Source organism: Amblyomma maculatum, chromosome 1 (genome assembly GCF_055883805.1).
Source record: "Amblyomma maculatum isolate TAMU_Amacu chromosome 1, ASM5588380v1, whole genome shotgun sequence".
NCBI classification, from domain to species: Eukaryota; Metazoa; Arthropoda; class Arachnida; order Ixodida; family Ixodidae; genus Amblyomma; species Amblyomma maculatum.
The window spans coordinates 342,037,091-342,059,152 of NC_139344.1; the positions used below are offsets into that span (position 1 = coordinate 342,037,091).

At 47.2% G+C, this 22,062-nt stretch overlaps 1 protein-coding gene across 1 annotated transcript in view; it reads right to left on the bottom strand.

Annotated features, from left to right (window-relative positions):
• Window positions 1-22,062, bottom strand: part of LOC146207616 (calcium-activated chloride channel regulator 2-like) — a 451,425-nt gene that overhangs the window by 16,564 nt on the left and 412,799 nt on the right. The window contains exons 7-12 of the mRNA XM_084589185.1: window positions 21,928-22,052; window positions 19,926-20,034; window positions 6,230-6,457; window positions 5,327-5,467; window positions 4,141-4,359; window positions 3,068-3,334 (exon numbers count right to left, since the gene is read on the bottom strand). Coding sequence (XP_084445311.1) covers window positions 3,068-3,334; window positions 4,141-4,359; window positions 5,327-5,467; window positions 6,230-6,457; window positions 19,926-20,034; window positions 21,928-22,052 — 1,089 coding nt within the window. The remainder of the gene's footprint in view (window positions 1-3,067; window positions 3,335-4,140; window positions 4,360-5,326; window positions 5,468-6,229; window positions 6,458-19,925; window positions 20,035-21,927; window positions 22,053-22,062) is intronic.

Consider the following 22,062-nt stretch of genomic DNA (forward strand, 5'->3'; position numbering starts at 1 on the left):
ATGTCATGGTGGCGTTACGCGCTCTGCGTTGGTAAGTTCTGCCCTTCCGCTCGCCCCACTGAGGGTGGAATAAACAATGAAAACTAATCCAGACAAACACAATGTGATATGGAGTGAGAATGACGCACGCCCCCCCATCTCCCTCGCCCTGTCCTCCCTTCTGATTCTGAAAGCGATAACCTTGTCAAAGCGAAACTCGCAAGTGAACCAGCAGCCGCATGAAGTTAAGGAAAACCTCTTACTCAGCTTTGGAACGTATCCGGCCAGTAGTAAGCTCGCGGCTTCAGCCGCACGACAGCCTAGTTGCTTCAAGCTTAGCCGGACTGACGCCGTTCGTTGTTTTAACGCGACTTTTCATTCTCGCCGGCTTCCTTCTTTGCGTCATTTCCGGCGGATAACGTCCGTCGGAAGCAATTGAACCGCTCTCGGACGAGATGTTGCAGCCAGAGAACGGTGTCACGTTGATTTATCGCGACTTCGAAAGCGATTCCGGTGCGGGAGCGAGGTCAATACTAGCGTGCCCACCCCCTGCGCAAAGCGTAAAGAGGTCGCTACCGGAGGTGAAAAATGAAGGCGTCTGGTTTCCAAGATATCCGCAGCCAGCCATACTAGCCGTATACGTACAGTATACACTGCCTACTTCCATTACGGAACTAGAGAGACGACATCTATACTTGCCTGTATAACCGAACGCTCGAAGTCCAACTGCTTTTGATAAGGTGCAGCCTGACAGAGCAGCAGACCCTCGCACATACAAGCCCTACGCAGTGCAGAGACGCAAGAAAACGTTTCCTTCATGTCCACTATTAGCTCTTAAACTTGAATAAGGACCATAACGTGTGGCTAGCGGTAACATCGCGTTGGATAATTCTCAATCGGTGATGATCTTTAAAGGAAGATTTGTCTTAAACAAGTTGCCATTCTTCTCTATTTTTCTTGCATTGCAACTGCTCGATCTCTATTTGAAGAGCTCCAATGATGCGATCATGTTCTGTACTTGGTCCTAAACTGAGGTGCACAGAACCTAAGGTAGCAGCTCCTTTCGACTTGGTGTAGACAATCCTGCCATCAGCAGCGTTACTGAACATAAACTCAGGAGCCTAAATATAAAAGCTTGCCATTTAAGCATTTTGATCCTGCTTTAGGTACTCGCGCGCGGAGACAGCTGGGCGAGGTTAACAAAGTGAAAACAACAGAAAAATTATCGGGAACGTTGTCTCCGGTTGGCCGCGCATATGGGACCTCCTTAATGAGCTCCCTCTTCTCTCGCCGGCAGACAGAAACACATCGGTTCACGTATCCGACACGGACGTTGCCGCCTTCACGGCTCAGGTGTTTTGTCCCCTGTGAAGCCCAGCTTTTAGAGCGACAACTCTATCCCTCCAGCAACAAACCTGGGAACCGCTTGATTCCGTCCGGGTGACCTTGAATCGGAGCCAATGTCAAACTGAGTCTTTGCCCGTCCAGCGACAAGTCTCAACTAGTGTGTTATGCTATGGTAAGCTGGGGCATGACTAACTGACCACTTGGCCTTTGACCTTGAAAGGTGACTATTGCCAATAGCGTCAGAGATAACGTGAAAAGGGCGCGGTGACATCATCTGAACACATGTTATTACTGTTGATTCCGGATATATTGAACTCGAAGGGGATCGCGAAATGACTCGATATATCGGTAATTTGATATAAAGGAGATTCCAAGAGGTGAGCTTCTATCTAACACAGAAGCGTTACTACGGTGTACCCAAGCTAGCGGCACGCTTCCTGCAGCCATGTGCTGCACGTCGGCGTAGTGGCAGTCAACCGGCGACCAGCGTGAGAAATGTATGCGCACCCACGCGCCCAGCGTCGTCTTGCGACAAGCACCAAAAAGAGAAGCGCACCCCCACGTGCCGCCACTTCCCTAGTGAAAAATACCTATGAGTCACAATAACCTCATACAGAGTTCTCATACTAAACTCGTACAAATCTCATATCATCTCATACAAATATCATTCAACGTATGAGAAATATGAGGTTTATGATATTTGTATGAGTTTAGTATGAGAAATCTTTATGACGTTATTGTGACTCATACGGTTTTTTCGCTAGGATTGTACGCGAGTGCGCGCGCTCTAAAATTTTGTAGAGTCAGATTGAAGCATCGAAGCACAACTCTCCTCGCACCTAGTGTCAGCGACGCGGGGCGCATGTACGCCACAGCTAACCATAAGAGGTGTATTTCTGTTACTGACGCACTATAAACGCTATAATGACATATATAGGTACAGTTGCTTTTTCCATCTCTTTCAGCAGCGAAGCAGGCCACGCGAGGACCGCCCCAAACCTTTGGTCAGCATGGCTGGATTTACCGCACAACAGACTGTGAACCAAACTCTGGCTTTCCCGCATGACAGCATTGTCGCGTTGAAAGCAAGCGCTCCAGACAGAAGGCCACTTTCAATTGGGACTCGATGTTCACTTAATCAAGCGGTTTCACAGCGTTAGCGCTGTCAGGAGGTGATAAAGGTTGCGCAGCCAACCCGGCTCCGCGCTACAAAAATTATTGTAGAGGCGCCATTCGAAGAAACTCACCTTGCAGGGCCCCCAGTGCGCAGTTCGACATAAATAAATAAATAAATAAATAAATAAATAAATAAATAAATAAATAAATAAATAAATAAATAAATAAATAAATAAAAATAAATAAAAATAAATAAATAAAAATTTTATTTGTTCTCTCAAGGAGAAAAGGGGGCGACGAGTAAAAGCCGCATAAGTGCGGCTTGACAAAGCCCGGCCCCCTCTATGTATATATAACGAATATTCCACTGATCGGGAATTCGATAAGCACGAACACCACTCCTGTACTCTTGCATCGAATTTCTGAGAGCTCGATGCAAGCAATAATTCAACATATCCGCGATCGACTGTAGTAAAACCACAAATCACAGCTATCACTCATCAGACTTAGTTTTACCGCGTTTAACTATTGTGATGTTTTTTGTTTTTGTTTTTTTCTTTCTTGAAAGTGAAGTATCTATGTTCTCGCAATAAATATACAGGAGTATGCAAAGAAACTGACGTACCGGCGGGTCGTTGATGCGGAACGTGTAGCTCCAGATCTCGTTGTCGAAGTTGAACACGTAGTCGCTGTAGCGGTAGCTCTGCTGCGGCGAGCCGGGCGGAGCGATCAGCTCGAGTCCCTCCTGGGGCACCGAGGGCAGCGATGTCTTGCTGAAGTCGTAGCCCACAACCATGACGAGCAGCTGCCGGGCCAGGCTGTGGTCGATGTCGAAGTTGAGCACCAGTGGGCCGGACGCCTGCTCGGACTCGCCGAACTCCCGCTTGTCCACCTGCGCCGCATGAGGAGGGTGAGTAGGCGACGGCGATTGCAACACAGTGAGTGTAAACCGGGAAGCTGCCTTCCTTTATTCCTTTCTGAAAGCGATTACACTAGCAATGGCGTAAGCGGTGCTGAAAACACTGATTTCCTCCCGCACAGTGACTTTGTAACACCTTGAAAGAATGCAGCAGATACACAGGTAATTCAGTACTTTTTATGGCTCGCTTAACCTTTTATGTACCTATATAAAGAGCGACGCATCGATAGATACAAAATCATAACGACACTCCCTCTGCTACCACCGATTTGTCGAGGGGTCAAAGTGAAAGACTAAATAGGAGGTGCACTTCATGCTGCCCCAGTGGCGAGCTGGGAAAACCGTCGCGCCAAAAAACAAAAAAGTCTATACATGGTTAGGGCCGTTCGTTTTGGGATAAAAACCAATTTTACGCGATTTTTCCCCTATTTCTGGAAACACTGAGCCCACGGGACTCCTCTGCCCTAGTTTGCGCGTAGGCAAGAGGCGGCTGACAGGCAATTACCAAAGAAACGTGGAATTCCGGAATATTTTCTATAGAACTCCCAATTATCCTCCTCTTACCAGCCTAAAAGACAACTGTAATTGCTACCAACCGACTAAAAAGAGGATCGAATAAATTATTACGCTTATTACTCCCGAAAAAACAACAACGAATTTCGCAATTTTTATGCGAAAAGTTTTATATTTCCCCTATTATTAAGTTGAAAGATAGCGTCCGATTGTTATTTTTAGCCCCTCCCCCTCCTTCTCCCTAAATTATAGCGAGAAGCTCTCACCATGACGTAGTTGTCGGTCTCATCCCAGGAGTAGCCTCGCAGCAGGAGAGAGTAGAAGGCCTCGTACAACTCTGCCTGCGTGGCCACGCTGCCACGCTGGTCGTCGCCTACGGTGGACTCGTGCACGTGCCACGTACGGCCTCCCGTGTACTCTACGAGGGCGTCCAGGTGAGCGCTGGGCGTCTCCGAGCTGGGGTACACCAGGCTCTGAAGGCGCACCTGCAGGCCACGGAAAACGTGAGCGAGGACAGTGGTCGACAAACGAGCGAACACTTATTTCGCTACATGCACTTGTGCGTTCTCCTCTCCGCTAGTGTCGTCGTTGCTAGCGCAGTCAGGAGCCATCTCGATTGGCTAACGATATCTTATCGACGAAATTTTGCCGTCAAGAACTTCCAGGTCCTAAAAGGAAGTGCTTGTGTAGGTCGTCGGGAAGGGGTGACCGCGACCACGTTATTGAGGGAAGCTGGAGGAGCGTAGGTGTCAGCGTCCGGCCGAATCTTGTTCGCCACGCGGCCGACGCAGGTCACGCGAGGCGCTACAAACTGAAATCAAATCCATACTAATCCAGCACAATCCTAACAGTAATATCAAGCTGATGGCGTGTCACTAATCGTTTCTGTAAAATGTATGCGCTGCGGAAGATCTCGCGGTCGCAACACTGTCAGCAGTACGCCCTGCACTTTCGTACTCTTCTGTACATTTTTCTCGCGCACAGCTGCGTGGGTACTTGGGTATAGATTCTTTTCCCCCTTGCCGTCAAGGCAGGTGTTCGCAACTACAGCTACATCGAAGAATCTCAGTATTCAGCAGGAATTTTCGCAATCTTAACGTCTGCGTACGAAATTTTGCAAGTGCGCTTTCCCACCTAACAACGTTACCCAAGACAAAATAGCTGACCATGCATTTGCAGCTGAAAACGAAGCACGAAAGAAAGTTTTTTTTTTGTTCTGTTCTTGCAAAAAGCCTTATAGATTCCACCCACACCATTAGCGCCTGTCCTGCAGTCCTCACAGTTCCCTCATATAGAGCTCCGCTACTTTGTTTTGGGCAACATTGCATTTAGCATATCTGCTATGAGAAGAAAAGAAAGTGGCCCGTATCGATTCGAGAGTTGCTACACGTTAATTGACCACTGCGGGACACCGATGTACCATAGTAAGTATACTCTGGTGTCGGTACTTGCCTGGGACGATCTCAGCGACTCCTGGAGGCGTTCGGACACGTCAGCCTCCAAGTCTCCGTTGCTAAGCAACAGGATCACTCCGCCGGCGGCGGCAGAGCCGTTGGAGCTCGGGTAAGGAAGCTCGCGGTCTTCGTTCAGCATCTGAATTAGTAAGTACGCACGATGGAAAATTCGGGAGAATGCATAATTATGGACACACTGCGCAAAAATAAACCATTTCTCGCTTCTTAGGTACTAGTCGGTATGGGCTCGAACATCGGCTTCTTTTTGAACACATTAGGCGCGGTATTATGCGCGACGATAAGAGCCGGCAGCTCGCTTTCGCATGCTAATCAGGATGTTATACACAGCGCCAAGGATGCTATACTCTCGCGTTATCGCTCGTCCCAGACGTTTCCCAAGAAGCTTTAAATCAAGCTATTTAAGAGAGCAGGTTTCATCTTGTCGCGCGCAAACACTGGCACGAAACACCGTCAAGATGGAAGAATTCAAGTCCTGCGCTGTAATACATGCACGAGGCTTTTGAGCACTGCGCGAAGTTGCGGTCGCGGAACACCCAAACCTTCTTAGAGCTCTTAATACTGTCATTCGGCGCATGTAAAGTATTGTGTTTTCATTCAAGCACCCTGAGGATTCATATACTAAAAAGTTTTTAAAAACGTCATTTTCTTTGTTCATTGCTCCAAAACACAGATAATCGACATCACGAACACACTTAATTTTTGATTACATTAATGGTAGCTCCAGAAATTTCCGTAATTCGCCTGGCACAGTCTCTTGCGAGTCATTATTACAAGACTGGTTAATACATTATGCTCGATTTAATTTGTGGAAATGCTGCGAGAAGAGTTACGAAGTGAAAAAATAAATGGTCTCACATGGTTTGAAAATTTCTGGCCCTACCTGTAGTGCTTTGGAGAGGCCGTCCTCGATGGAAGAGTTGAACTTTGGGTTAGGAGCCGGCAGTCGCTGGCCCAGTTTGGCGCGCGCGTTCGAGCTGTTCATGGCCGTGAGCGGGAAACGCACTCGGGCCTCGACCTGGCCGACCGCCACCAGGCCGATCCGACTGTCGTCCGGCGCGTCCATAAGCGCGAACTTGTCCAGCGCACGTACCGTGAACGCCCGCCGGTCCTGCGAGAATGCCGGCGACAAGAGAAGGTTTGATGAATGTATCGATTGATTGCATGGACGGAAGGACGACTGATACACTAATCTACGAAGCGATGCAACATTGAAGTCGAATTGTGTGAACGAGGCACAAATTTTAACGTGAACGCTAACACATAAAAACACTGACTAGATGATAAGATACACTAACCAGCCTTGGTATATTTTTTGGACGAATTAATGCTTCTTGAAGATCTCAGTGTAAACAGCACGGATGGACGAAGGCTTAGAGGGGCAGAATATAGCGGTGAACTGAGCAGGAGTTTAATAAAAACAAACTTTTCCACAATTTTCTGCACAAGTATTATTCACATACCAAATAAAAAATTGACACGAGTGCTTAATTTTCATCATAGCGCACTTTAAGCGCAGGCAATGTTCTTATGGGCTTCACCATTTCGGCGTAGTACTGTGACCATCGAGAGGACGATGCTAGGTACCCGAGAATTACACATCATTCGAAGACTAGTCATCTCAACTTTAAAAAAGATAGCGCACTTTAAGCGTAGCCGATGTTCTTATCTCAACTTTAAAAAAGATAGCTTAACAAGCGAGTATCTGTTCTGCCTGTGTTATATAATCCTCAATCCGACTGATTGCATTTAACTGCCTGTTTCACCCTACACAACAAAACCAGACTGTTAAATTTTTCTATTTAGTGAAACACGTATTAATGAACGGGCTCTTAAATACGGCAGTAACAAGAACTTTAAAACTATTGAGTGAACATCATTACACCCAAGACTCTATTGGCTGATATTGCAAACAACTCAGCTGTCATCGGAACATCGCAGTCGATCTGTTGGAGACCGTAGCTGAAGAGAGACGAAGAAACCGGGACAGACATATAGGGACATACGTTACGTCGACGCGAACAAAAATAATGAGAAATAAAATAATTCCTGCCCATGCCAGTGAGTATACCGAAAATAGATACAACGGTGCAGCGTCAATACAGTAAAACAACCAACTCGTAAGGCCTGGAATAAAGCTTACTTTCGTTGAAATTCCTATTCATATTGAGCAGATCAGTGTGAAGGATAGTAATAGCTGGATATTAGACATCAGGCACTTCGGTTCGTTCGCAAATAAGGCGGTAGGCAGCATGCTTGCGAGTAATCTGTGGGTCATGTCCTTCCTTTTTTTTCCCACTGCAATGTGCCCCCCAAGGTTACACATAAAAAACGTATAGACCTCTGCACTCAAACGAACACACGCTTTGAAAAGAAAAGCGCAGCTTTGCACGTGTTAAAGGAAAACTGCGCACATTAGAAAACAGTAATCAAGCATGACCGGTCAGCCGGAGACGATAGGATAAAACCAGTTAACAAAAAAAAAAAAAAAAAGAAAAAAAAAAAGAAAACGCTGGTAACAACAACGAACTGTGTGCGTACGTTAAACGCATAAATGGGACAACAAGCGCAGGCGAGCCATTCTTCCCCTTCTTCATCCACTCCCTTCCTGCAGCTCACGCTTTGTTCCACGCTTCTTTAAACACGCGCACACGCACGCACGCAAGGAAGAGCCGGCAAGCACACACACGCACAAACAGTAACAAACACATGCTTGAGATTTTCTTCCGCGCGAAAACGCGCTTGCGACCCGAACTACACGAGCGGAACGCGGGCAGGGAGAAATGCACGGGAACGAAGGGGGAATGTAAGGGACAAAAACTCCCCAGGAAATCGTTTCCGGCCAGCGACGCCGACAGACGGCGACGACGAAGGCTCGAAGAGCACTCGTGGCGGCAGCAGCAGCACAAGAAGAGCGCTTCTGAACATGACAAGCGCATTGTTAGTCGAGCAGAGCGAGGCGGCGTCGCGGGCTCTCTGTAGCACTCCTTCTCACCCCTTTCCTATCTTGTGCCTGCTCCCCAGTCGAGGAACATGCAGCCGACCTATTCAAACGACGAGAAGACGAGCACAGAACGATATAGCGATAGACAGAACAACAGAAGTCGAAAACGGCGATATCAACTTGTCGAGACGGTGGCGCACATTTGGCGGCGGCGTCGACAAGGTGTAGGCGAAAGGAAAGGCACCCGCCAGAGAGGAAAACGATTAAAATGAACAAAAACTACGCTTACGACGAAAAAGAGGAAAATGAGGCGACGTGGCGAGAAGAGGACGGTTAATTTAAAATTTAATCACCGACGTTCTTCTGGTATGCCGTTCGTTCGCTAGCACCTTTCCTAGTCGCCTGATGCACGTTGCGAAAGCAAAGAAAAAACGATTTCTTATCGTCAAGCGCCAAGCGAGCCAACATAAAACGCGCTTGAAGGTTTTACAAAAGACAGGTTGAGAGAGAGAGAGAGAGAGAGAGAGAGAGAGAGAGAGAGAGAGAGAGAGAGAGAGAGAGAGAGAGAGAGAGAGAGAGAGAGAGCATAAGATGGACAGAAAGAGTCGTATACCAGAAAGTCACGAGAAGTCGCCTTTCGAGAGACGGATACAAAATGACTTTTCCTGCTCCTGTGCCTGCTACTCATTTGTATCTGAGGAGAAAGAGCGGAGAAAATGGAAAAGTAGCGGGGTAACGTGACCCAATCCTCCTCGGTGTTGACTATTACTCTGTTGACTAAGACTCCCTTTTAAAAAGAAAGGAAACAAAGCTGCACCTGGATTTTGTTGGTTTCTGTAGAGAGCTAAAACGACAAAAATACAGAACCGACAACTCCAGGACTTAACATAGCTAACCTACCCTTCTAACGACGTTACCATGTATGCTGTCTACGGTTACGAAAGGCGGGCAAGTGGTCACTCTTGGAAAAGGTAGTTGAGGTGAGGGGACACCATTTGAACCTGTATTTCTCAAACCTTTTAGATTTTAAAATAAATAAATAAGTAAACAAATAACTTCGTCTTGTGCATAGATGGCAGAATCGAGCGTTGATCCTGGATCAACGGTTTGGCCCAAGACCCTTTATCGAAATATTTCACCCCAGAAGAGCCAAGTACCAGGCCGGAGGAGACCTTGTACCCGTTGGAAGGCCAGCAGGTACAAAGGTACCCGGCCGTTTTAGGAATCGAACCCAGCACCTCCCTCCCGTATTATGCCATGCGGATCCAACCCTCCCCCGCCCCCCTCCCCTATGCACGGCAGCTCTTTATTGTCATTAGCACAAGCTGAAACGAGGCTTGTAATCCAGCGTTCGTAAATTTAGTGCGGCGAAACCTGGCTCTCAGACCCCACAATACAAAAATTGCGAGGGACTTTAGTGAGTAAAGTAGTGAAAGGCGAAAGCCTGAGATGTCTTATCTTGTCTAGCGTTCCTGCCATCTGCAATCCCACATTTGAACGCGCGCCAAGGAACGCCACGCGACAGCCGCCGCAAAAGCGGGACACACTTTGTCCACGACACAAGAGCCATTAACGCCTTAATACAAGTAACGCATCGAGATCGTTGTGAGAATAGCCGTCGCCGAACCCTAGTTTCGAGAAACTCTTAAAAAAATACATGTCGGAAAAAAAAAATACGCACTCGATTTCTTATCGATATCCTGACGCAACAGTTCTTTTGTGCAGCGTTCAGGATGGCACCACACCATTTCGTTTCCCATTTAGCATCCATCTGCTAGTGAAGCTGGATGGTGGTTTTCGATAGAGATTCAAACCAACGACGTATGTACGTACCTCCAATTGTATGCCGTTCATTGCAACTGTAGGCATTCACCTAGAAGGTTTGAACATATACTGCGCCTTCCTTTTCTCCCCAAAAACAAGCTTCAACAAAAAAGTATCAAAAATTCGCGGAATGAAAAGGCGGCGTTCAAGACGCTATTGGGACTCAATCATCCTCCTAATTTTCCTGCATTAAAAACACAATAGGGCCAAAACATTGAATTACGGCACCGTCTACGAACTTGAGGCACACTACAGTACGGATTCAGTAAATTTTAATGGACGTAAGCGGTTTCTAAAAAGTGACCAGGTCACACTTTTATCTGCTATATGATAAAAGACAGACGAGCTTAAAAAGCTCGCGCCGATCCTTCGTCCGACACCGTCTCGTCGCTGCTCCCGCCGATAGGGCGCTCTGTAGTAAAATATTACTCCACACCACAGCCCTCTACTGGCCTCTTTTTTTCTGGTTCTTCCTCGGAGCCGCGACACAATGAAAAGGAAGGAGGAGGAGGAAGAGGAGGAGGAGGAGGAGGGGGGGGGGGGGCACGCCCAACTGTAGTAGTCGAGCGGGAGCAAGACAGTGAGCGGACAGACGTTCTCATGCACGTACGCACGCACGCACGCACAGCTACTCAGAAGTGACATCAACAAGATGATGATGGTGACGAAAGCGGCAAAGGCAAAAGGATGCACAGCCCGACATCAATCATGCGCGGAGGTAACTTCTTAAGAAATTGAGCCTCTCGCACTCGTGTCAGCGTACTCAGTGTGTGAGAAGACGCCAACAAAGAAGAAACACGATTCGTAATTTTAAATATTTCTCGAGCTCATACCCCCCGGCACGCTGAAGCAAAAAAAAAAAAAAAAAAAAAAAGAAGTGCCCTAAAGACCCACGGGGAAAAAAAAAACGGGGGGGGGGGGGGGGATAAAAAAAAAATGTGAACAGAAATGGCGAATATGGCAACATTTCTGATTCCTTTTTGTTCGCGGGTCTCTGACGCCCGGAGCGGCGTCTTATCAGGAGTTCGCAGAGCGCGGCGCTTGCCTAGGCATCGCTTCTGTTTTCGCAGGTCCGTTCGGAAAGAGAATGTGGACAAGGTGGAGACAGGAACGACTCCGCGCATGTTCTTTTTTTCCTTTTGCTTATTTGTATGCTTGAGTGTCGCGCCTGAAAAAATAAAGAAAAAAGAAAGAAAACGAAATGTTGAATGGAGGGTCCTAACTTCGTGGCCGCCGTAGGTAGCTACTCGCTTATCGTTTCGGCGTATACTTAGGCCAGGAGAAAGTTTTTATCGACACGAGTCTTGTTCCTGCTGCCCTTTCGGCGCGCTGAGCAAGGAATAAAAAATAGGTGAATTCAAACAAAATGTAGAACGAAGGACAAAAAGTAATATAAAAGGTCAGAATGGACACATTGCCATGTGTAATGCTCTCACTAAAATGCACATAATTCTGCACATAAAATGCACACACACACACACACACACACACACACACACACACACACACACACACACACACACACACACACACACACACACACACACACACACACACACACACACACATATATATATATATATATATATATATATATATATATATATATATATATATATATATATATATATATATATATATATATATATATATATATATATATATGTGTGTGTGTGTGCATTTTAGTGAGAGCATTACACATGGCAATGTGTCCATTATGGCATATATATATATATATATATATATATATATATATATATATATATATATATATATATATATATATAATACGTCAGCATGAATACATTAGTGCTTACCTTCTAAACATGCTTGGCTCAATGAGCGACTGACGTCCATGCGATTTTTAAGTATGTGCTGGTATAGTTGTCGACAAAAGGTTTTGATGGTGGCAATTAGCACCGACATTCATTAATAAAAAATATATGTATTCGAGGTACATAATGCTTAAATTTCTCATTGGGAAGTACCATAATCGTCCTTAGAAACTTTTTTTGGTGCAAAATTTGTTGCACCTTATATAGCCTCCAAAGCGGGCGTTAACCTTAGCCGTTAGTTTCAATGTAATGGGCATAACGTGAAAAATTAACAAGACGCGCATTTAAATCCGAAAACCGAATGCTGTCCTTAATATCTTCCACCGCGTTCCCTGAAACTAAGCAGGTACGCTACTCAAACGCTAGGGACCAGGTTGGAAGAATCATGCAGCTATGATATCGAGAAAAGCAAGTTCTTGATGATAATCATTGAGTATATGACAGTACAAGAAAGAGGCTCCTAATTAATTAAAATATAAAAAGTGTGAGGAACAAAAGACAATTTATTTTATCCGTGTGCCTACACACTAAAAAAATATTACCGTTTACTAACGAAAATTTCGCCCAGAAAGCGACTAATATAGTAGCCATCCCTCGGAGAGAACTGGAATACAGAGGGTAGCATTAAAATATTGAAGATCGCGATTGAAATTGCATCTGCATAAATATGTTATCGCTTTGCTTATGCTTTGGGACTATTGAATCAGAGTGCGGAAAATCAGCCTTGCGGCCTGAGGAGACCGCGAACGATGCCGCAACAGCTAGCTCAGTTCGCCTGTAAAGCTGGTTTTGTTGCAAAACTACTATTAATGCAACAAAGCCCACTTGTCGCACGAAGAAGTCTGCGTTTCAAAAATGGTTGGCGTTTGTCGTATGAACCCAGTCAACGCAAAGGGCTTTTCTTCGCTGATTTCCCAAGATTAAAGCTCGGAGTCTTTCTCCTGTTTGTTGGTCCCGTGGGCGGAAATGTTCATTACGAGGTAACAACTAATTTAGAGCGGCCTTTATTTTTCGACTGCGACTCCTGAGCCACTAAATGTTCAGAATAACACTGAGACAATAGTACTAAATAATACTCCAGCAAAAATACATAGTTAGTGCTTAGCTTCTAACATCCTTGGCTGAAGGACACATATACTAACTACTGATGCCCATACGACTTGATAAGTATGTGCTGGCATAGTTGTCTACAAAATGTTTTGCTGGTGACAATTAGTACCGACATTCATAAATAAAATAAATATATGTATTCCTACCACCTAAGATAAGCTGATTATCTATATTATTCACACGCTTCTTCAGCGGACCACTTTTCTTCAAAGTGTTCGCATCTGGACACAGATAAAATGTTACCACATCGTTTAGCTCAAAAACCTTATATCCCAATGCAAGGTTTTCATTCCTTCTATGTTCATCCATGCACAAAGCGTTGCTTCAACTATACCATATCTATTCAGTTCTAAGCATCCCCACCCCCTTCCTTTTCCACAATCGCGATGTCGAAAGTGAGGAGAGAGGGTCCTTAGATATGAAAAATACGCGATTACAGTTCGCTTGAAGTTACAGCCGCGGCAGCCCTTCTCAAACTCATTCTAACTTCCGTTACGACTCCCAACCAGCCGGCTCCAAACAATGCAACGCGAGTCCGCGATACCTGCGAAACCTGCCGAGCTCCACCGAATGGCAGCTGATACCAGGGTCCACGTGACAACAAGCTGACAGAGTTATCGGGGTCGTTAGCTGTCGTGTAGTTTCGGAACGCAGCAACACAAGAAGCTGGATATCGCGCTGCGGACGCCGCACCACTTAGTGACACCGACGGCTCCGGTTCTGCGACTGAGCGAGCAAGCGCGCTAGCAGCCTTGTCTATGTGCTCTTCCTCGCAAAAAAGGGGGTTGCTTAGAATCGCGAAAACACGGTAGATGTGTATGTTCAATCAGACAGACCCCTTTGTCCAGGGAGTAGCGCTTAACTGGCCGGGCGCATTTTGTCATCTGGACATGTGCAGTCAACCGGTTAAGCTTGGTCAGTTGGTCACGTCCAGTCAACTTGACACGCCTGGCCAACCGGACTATCTTGTTAGCTGGGAACGTCGGGTGAAATGCGTCTCGCGTGGACAGCGAGATAGGGGACCACCACCAGTGAAACACGGCAGCTGTAACGCGTTTTCATTTCCTGATATGGTTGGCGGAGAGTGCGAGACTCGGAGCGCGCATCAAGGCGCTATGTACAGCGGCGGGTAATAAGGGACACGCACTGGTGTGGTGGCTTGATCATAACGAGGCGCCTTGTACGGAGGAGCTTCCTCTGGATTATACAACCGCTATAAATTGGGAGCGCGTCGTCGAACGTACAGTCGTGAGCAAAAGTGGTACACAACACTTAGCCGATGACGGAGCTCGGGAAAACAGAGAAAACTAACGTCATCTAGCAAGATCTATCTGGGATGAATGCAATCCTGGCGGTGCCCCATTTTATCTGCATGCATGTGTCGCTGTCACTGTCCCTGTCGCTAAATAGCGTTTAGATGGAGTTTTCTTGAGCTCTGCCACCGGCTAAGTGGTTTATACCACTTTTGCTCACGGCTGTACATGCCATTTAAATGGAAACTTCACGTCAGATGGTCGACTGGACAATTCCCAACAGTGAAACACGGTTGTTTATTTATACCAGACTTAATGTCTTGCCTTTCTTTTTAGGCACAAAATGTTTGAGAAAACAGGGTTTCTTTAGCTGCTAGCTTCGGTAGAATGAGCTTCGTTTACACATATAAACGCAATCGTTACATTGCACAGTATTTGAGACATCACATTCGCGGGATCGGAGAACAGGGGAATAGAAATGTCACCGCGCGGAAGTGTCAAAAGGGAAATGAAACGTGAAACGGGGGTGCGAATGCGAGGGACGCTTAATTATTTCTGGTGGTGATTTAGATAGCGCGAGGAAGCGGGCACAGACGAGGGAAAAGAGCTGCACGAGAGTTGAATGGGGGAGCCGGGTGACAAAGTGTGACCTCGTTAATTACCCGGACTCTCGCCCCCAACTTCCACGTAGGCACGTGTCAAGTGTGCTTGCTCGCCTTCGCGCGATTTTCCTGCGGTCCGCGCCTCATCGTCGGTCCACGCTCATTAACCCTTGCCTTTCCATTTGTTGAATAAACGTGCAAGTTTCCTTTGTTGTAGATGTGACCGTACTCTTTCTTCTTTCTTTCGTTGTAATTCCTCCCCGGAGTTAGACAATTAACCGCACTATTAGCGCAGCAAACCGGATTTCCTAATCGCGAGATGGGAGAGCGATTATGCGGCGAAGCCCATATCTGTATTCAACAGCACGAAACGCCAGAAAATCAATAATTCGATCGATTTAGTTGTGTTTGTCCACGGAGGTGAAAGCAAATATTGGTAGAGAGGAAAAATAAAAATAAAGAAAACTGAAACCTACAATTACTTTGTGTGTATGCATCCATACTGACCTCATCTTTTAACTGTTTTTAGTAAGCAAATTTGCAGCGAAGATAAGCGATACTTATGCTGTAGAAAAACAACATTCTTTAGTTGTTTATAATGCTTTCGCTGATAAAATGGTAATTTTCTGATTAGCATTACTTACGCTTAATTGATGTAAATAATCAAAAATATAATTGGTAAGATAGTTTAAATTCTGATGATGGGTGTTCCTTAGACGAAATTTTTGAAACGCTGTTGAATTAGTGACCATGGACTTCTTTTGTGTCTAGATTCTTTTCTTGCTCCTACACTTTTCAAAAGACGCCATGCTGCCTTTTTGCCAGGCCAGCGTTACCTCGTTTATTATCGACATAAACATGCTAACGCACGTTCATTTGTTATAATTTTTGCACATTTATTCACGCTAGTTCTTGCCTGTACGCTAAAACGACTATTGTTTACTGTCCCATATATGGCTCGCGCGTTTGTTAATACTTATAAGCTAGTCAATTGCATAAACCACCCGGGAATACATGAAAATACTTATAATGAAATGTGGATTTAATAGATGGCCTGAACGTCTAGCGCTGGCAGTAACTCGGGCACAGAGGGATCGAAATACCAGCCGCAGGGAACAGCTTCAGCGCGAGAGAGATGGGCGCCGGAGACCAGCGATGGTGGCGATGGTGATGCCGCAGGGTTGTTTCTTCTTCGTCTTCTTTACAATAAATATACTATTTGAAGGGCACTTCCGTATGCCCTCAATGAAAAAAAGAAAGCATCAGACTATAATAAATGACCCGCTTTATGTAAAACGGCAAGAAAGCCAGAAAAGCAAGCTGTCACTGTCAGCCTAAGCAATGCCCCGGAGATGAAAACAAATACAAGATGGAACAATGACTAGCTTTATGACCCTATTCCACCCTCTTTCCCTTACTTCAATGCTGTAAGGCCGATTCAACCGAGTCTATTCATTTGCCGCTAATTTGGAGCCGCTGTAAAAAAAGACATCTTGGCAGGAGAGTCTCTCGCCCACGCATCCGCGCGCGGGCTACTGAAAGAAAGACAATATCCGATCGAAGCCGATGGCGAAACAGAGCGGAAGAGTATTTCTCTCTAGCTCTTTCTCGGAGAAAGTAGTAGAAACATCATCATCATCAGCAGCAAGACCACCATCAGCAGCGGCAACAGCAGCGACCAACGACGCGGCGAGCCTTGGAGCAGTGGTGATCGCACTCGAAAGGAAAAACAGAAGGGACACAAAGGAGAGCGGTACGTTCGCGGCGGGATTTCTCCCGCCGTGCTTGCAAGAAGGTCCGGGGGGTCCAATTATAGGCTCCGAGATGGGCGCGCGATTGTTGAGGCGCCGCTGCTGCCATCGTCGTCTGGCGAGGGTGGCCAGCGCTCTCTCTGATCCTCTGCATGCAATCTCTTCCTCTTCCTTTCTTAAGCGTGCCCCGCAGGGAAAGGGGTGCGACAGTCAATAGCCGAGGGTCGGGTCGAAGTACCAGCGTTCAAGGAAGAGTGCGGTTGAGGAAAGAAGCGCGAAGAAGGTGCGGCCGTATGCCGATTCCAGCAATGAGTTGTCGAGTTGGTTGGGACTGCGTAACGGGAAAGTTTAAGTGGAGAAATATGGGAGAGGCCTTCGCCCTGCAGTGGGTATAGTCAGGCTGATGATGATGATGATGAACGGGAGAGTCGCAAAAAAAAAAAACGGGAGGGGAGGAAGGGGGGCGGGGAGGTAAAACGGGACACGTAGAAAAACGGAAATTGAGCAATAGTTCTTCCCAGATTTGCGGACAATGAAAAAGAGAATGGGGGAAACGACACAGGGAGAGAAAGAAAAAAAGCAGCGAATTATCGAAATAAAAATAAAAGGGCAGGCCGCGCTGCGATTCACGTAATGATCCGGAGAGCGTTAGGCCTGGTCGCAACGAGCGGACGAATTAGAGGCCGAATCTGTAAGGAGCTGGGAGAATACAAATAACCTCGGCCGGTGCTTTCGAGACAACGGAAGAAGGAAGAGAAAGAGAGAGGAGAGGGAAGGGGCTTCAACAATGGCATACTGCTGCCAGCCCTGCGAGGAAAAAAAAATTAAAAGCAAGAAAAGACGAGGGCAGTGCGCCCTCAGTGCTCATCCACCCGCTGCCCCCAGACGAGGTTGGTTAAGGCGCGCCGTGGCGGCCGCACTGAACTTCAGTACGCGTTGCGTAACGGACCAGAGAGCTCCTACAGAAAATCTCTCGAGTGCACAGCGAAACGAGAGCGAGAAGACACAAGATTTTTTTGTTTGTTCTGTTTCATTTCTTTTCGCAAGCATCGCGAAACAGAGGGAAGTGCGCGCGAAGGACGCCCCCGGACCTTAAATGCACACCAGGAGCGGCAAGTGCACAGAGCACGAAAAAACATCATTCACGATCGTGTCCTGGGACAACCAAAGAACGGGTGAAGAGGACGGGCTCAGGAGGAGGGGAGAAGGACACGACCATAGCAGGTACTAATTGGGCGTGCGCGGCACGGGTTTGCCGCGCGGCTCCTATGATGTTTTTCTTGCGTGCCACCTGCCGCCTACGTTCCACCTTTCCTTTTGAGCCCACACTGCTAGCTGCCTTTCCTTTTTTTTTTTCCCCCGCTGGCTTTTCTGAGGAAGGAACGCGATGAGCGAGCACTTTGATTCGCGGTGAGCCTAATTAGCGAAACAAAAGGTGGTGGCTGTCCGCAGAGCTGACGCCGGCAAAAGGAGAGCAGGCGGGCGAAGCGCTTGTTTGCCGCGGCGGACGTGCGCAAACAGCCTGTCCGAGTAATGGCGGCGGCGGGGGCGACCGGAAACTAGAGGGCGCGCGCGACTGCGGGCGCAGGGGCTTTACGGGCGCAGGCAGCCGGCCTTCCGAGCAACGTGGCCGATGAATGCGACACGGTGGCAAAGGGGCTCTAGCTGCGCGCTGTGAGTGACCCGGAACTAAAACTTCGTAAATGAGGGACTCGTTATGACGCACATGTCCAAGAAGCCAACAGTCAACAAAATCAGGATAATATAAGGAAATATTCCTATTCTATTTAATTTGTGCTGAAGCTGGGAAATTCTACTGTAATCATTTTATGGCTGAAAGGTGAAATAAAAATTTGAGGACACTTTGGCAACTAAAGTGATGAAAAGCGAAAGCCTGAGTGCTGCATTCTGCTACGCGACTGTTGCGCATGTAGCGATGAATGCTGCTACGAGTAAAGCGAGCGCTACTCTTTCACATTCTGCGAGTGCATTTATTCAGTGAATTCCGCTTGGCAACGACGAGATCGCGCTCCTTGTTTCTTCGCAGTTGTTCTACGTTTACTGTTGTGTGGTTCATTTTATGGGTGCTCGGTATTATTTAGTAATTAATCAATTAATTGCCACTGATTAGGCATTATTAATAATTATTATTGACTAATCAGACATTAGCCATTATTAGTAATTAATCATTAATTATTCATTATTATACATTAGTCATTAATTATAATTAATCGTTGATTGAAATATGGTCATATAAGGCACGCATTCGCGCATACTGTGGTGGTGCGCTGTGATTTGTCGAGACCTCCATGACGTCATCCCGTTTCGACCAATTAGAGCCGCCGCAGAAGCATGACACTTTTGCTGACGACAACGATGAGGCAATAAAGGCTTTCGCCTTAATAAGCAAGTAGCTAAGCGCCATTTTGGTTCAATTGGCAGAGCACCAAGCTTGAGGTTCGGATTCTCTGATGCTCCTTGAACCCGTATACCAGAGAGAGGCGGAGAAAAAAAGACGTAGAGAAAAAGCCTACTGCTGCAACCTGCTTCAACTGCTTAGCGTACAATTGGCCTTGCTGACAGTTGACTTCTTTCAGTTGAGTACCCTAACAACCTACCTCCCCCCCCCCCCCCCCCCCCCCCCCCCCCCACTCACACACACACACACAATTTGTAAATTATTGGCATACTTTTGAGGACCTACGCTCAGTGACACTTACTCCACATAATGCACAAATTGACACTTTCAAAATCGTTTCACAGGCCCTTTGAAAGAAGCGGGTGCGGTCGGCGCACTGGAAGCTGAGACTGCATGCAGTCCTCTCTTCGCAGGGTAAGTTGCGTTCTATCTGCCGTGTCGTGCGTTATGTGTCGCACGCCACTTGTAGTGCCTTTGTATGTTATTGCCCTCGACTTTTTGCGCTGTTCGTACAGGCAGGCAGACCCCTCTCTTAATATGCAAAAATTGTGCATTTTCCAAGCATTTTCTCCAGATAACGAATTATAATGGTGAACACACACGCAAAAGCGCTCACACATACACGAACGCGCTCACGGCACGATTGGGGCGTCTACGAAAAAAAAAAATGACACAGTTGTTTCGTCTACATTTCTTCATGGCATAACATGATGAGACATTAAAAAACATGACGCAATGTGACCTGACCCTCCACCAATGAAAAGGGTGAATTTGTCGACCCGAACTCCGCCATTGCCAACCAGAGTGAGAGGGGCTTCAAGTGGAGCAGTGGTTGGCTCACCCTGATCCCGCTGGCGGCGTTGACTTGCACAACAATGACGACGCGCAGGGGAGCTTCCTGGACGTAGTGGAAGCGCGTCCTTCCCAGCAGTCGCTCGCCAGCCTGGTTCCTAAAGTGAGAAGAAGAGGGACAACCGACGTCTAAGTGTTGGCTTGCCACTATTGCCGTGCCACACGGCTTCGAATGGCTGGCTTAGTGACAAACAGCAAAATAATATGAACGAATGTGATATGTACCGAAGGAAACCGCGATACGAGCACGTTAAAGTTAACCGGAAGTACCTGCACATCCGCTATATTGTGGTTATTAAGTCAGGTTATGTCGCTGTGCTGAGTAGTAGGCTACTCCCAGACGCCCGCCACGCAACTATAAAAAAAAAAAAAAAGTTAACGACAGCTGCGTCGTCGTTCATTTCTACTTTTTCTCGTTCCAGTATATATGCTTTTATAACGTGAGGAATGCAACGGCTCGTCAATAACTTAAATATCGAGCTGCGCTTGCTGCAGGGTGTTTTACAGCAGTTTTCGTGATTAGAACCGACGGCTTTTCCGCTGCGGGAGAATGCGGAGGCAGCGGGGGAAGAAGAGAAGAAAAGAAGTACTGCGATATCGGCGGCTGTAGCGATGAAAGAAAGAGGTAAAAGGGACGCGAAACGCAATTTGATACAGTTCCATCGGGTGTGTTTTGTCGCGCGCGCGGAGTGTAGTGGCGCCCTCTCACAGCGAGCGCCGACAAGGCCACCGCTAAGAACCACCGGCACCGCCGGCAGAAACGACAGCTGCAACACTATCCGCGCGAGTGGCGAAAATCAGATTTGCGAACTTCGCGAACCAGCAAAGGAAACGAAAAAAGGAAAAAGAAACCAAAGCCGACGCGAAGAGAGGGATAAAAAAAAAGAGAGAGAGAGAGAGCGCCCGAAACTAGGACAGGAAAAAAAGGGGAAAAAAAAAAACCAAAACAAAAGGAAACGAAAAGGAAGGTAGGTAGTTCAGCGAGATATTGTCTCCACGTTTCGCGTTTCGAACGCAGTGCCCTCTTATTGTCACCTTTGTCCGCACAAACGCACGCGAGGAGTGAGCAGAATGCCAGCGGCGAGACGCGGCGCGAGTGAGAATGTCCCGAGAAATCTTCGCGTCGAACACGGAACGGGCGGTCGAGAGGTCTTCTCGACAGCCTCGGGGCGGCGATTTCAAATATGGCGGACTCAGAAAACGAAGTTAAGGAACGGGGCCCGCGTCGCTCCATTTCACCTTTAAAGTGCCCGGACGAAGGCTCACAACAAAGTGGGCGGAGGTTAGACGACCGCGAAGAAAGCCGCGTCTGCATTGTCCCGGTCAGCGCGGCGCCTAGGCCGAAGTGAACAGTCTTTCTCGCAGGTGGCGCGGCCAGTAAGGTTACGTTTTTTTTTTTCTTACTCCTTGCGGATGCATTTATAGGAACACTAGTTTTGGTTGGTAGATGCTGCCTCCTTTCGTAGACTGCACTGCTTTAGTTATGCTCGCAGTAAAGTGTTCCATATTCTGAATGGTTTGCTCCGCTCTCGTGACGAGACGTATCAGACCGAAGAACTTGCACGTGAGGCTAACGTTCGTACTTACCTCGTCATATAACTTGATGTATAACATGTTATGGAAGGCTGCGAAATAGTTAGCTGCTACTTTCGTACTCTTAATACAAATGCTCGTGCGCTCAGTCTCAAACCTAATTACTATCTTCCCTTGCCCCTTTTCAGGATCTACCGTTCCCTTTGATCACTGCACTCTTGTGTATGTGGAGGAAGCACGGTCAGAAAAATGCCAGTAGGGCAGGCTTGTGCACATATGACCCTACATATGACCCGGGTCGCGTATTTATGAACGTTACCGACTAGCGGAAAGGAACGAAAAGGACCGATTTAAAACATTGTTGTCAGAAGCAGTACAAGAGAGAAATATTGAAAGGTTCAGGTGCAGCGAGAGCCAGCCACCTTCGCCCCAGCCCGGCGCACGCCCTCTCTCATCACCTTCGGTAAAAGTCAGCGTGGTTGGCGATGACGTCCCACGTGCTCCGGTAGTCGCACAGCGCATTCTGCTTGGTCGGCGCTCGGTCGTTGTGCAGGTGCTCGTCCTCGTCGCAGAACTGGTTCACCTGCGCGTAA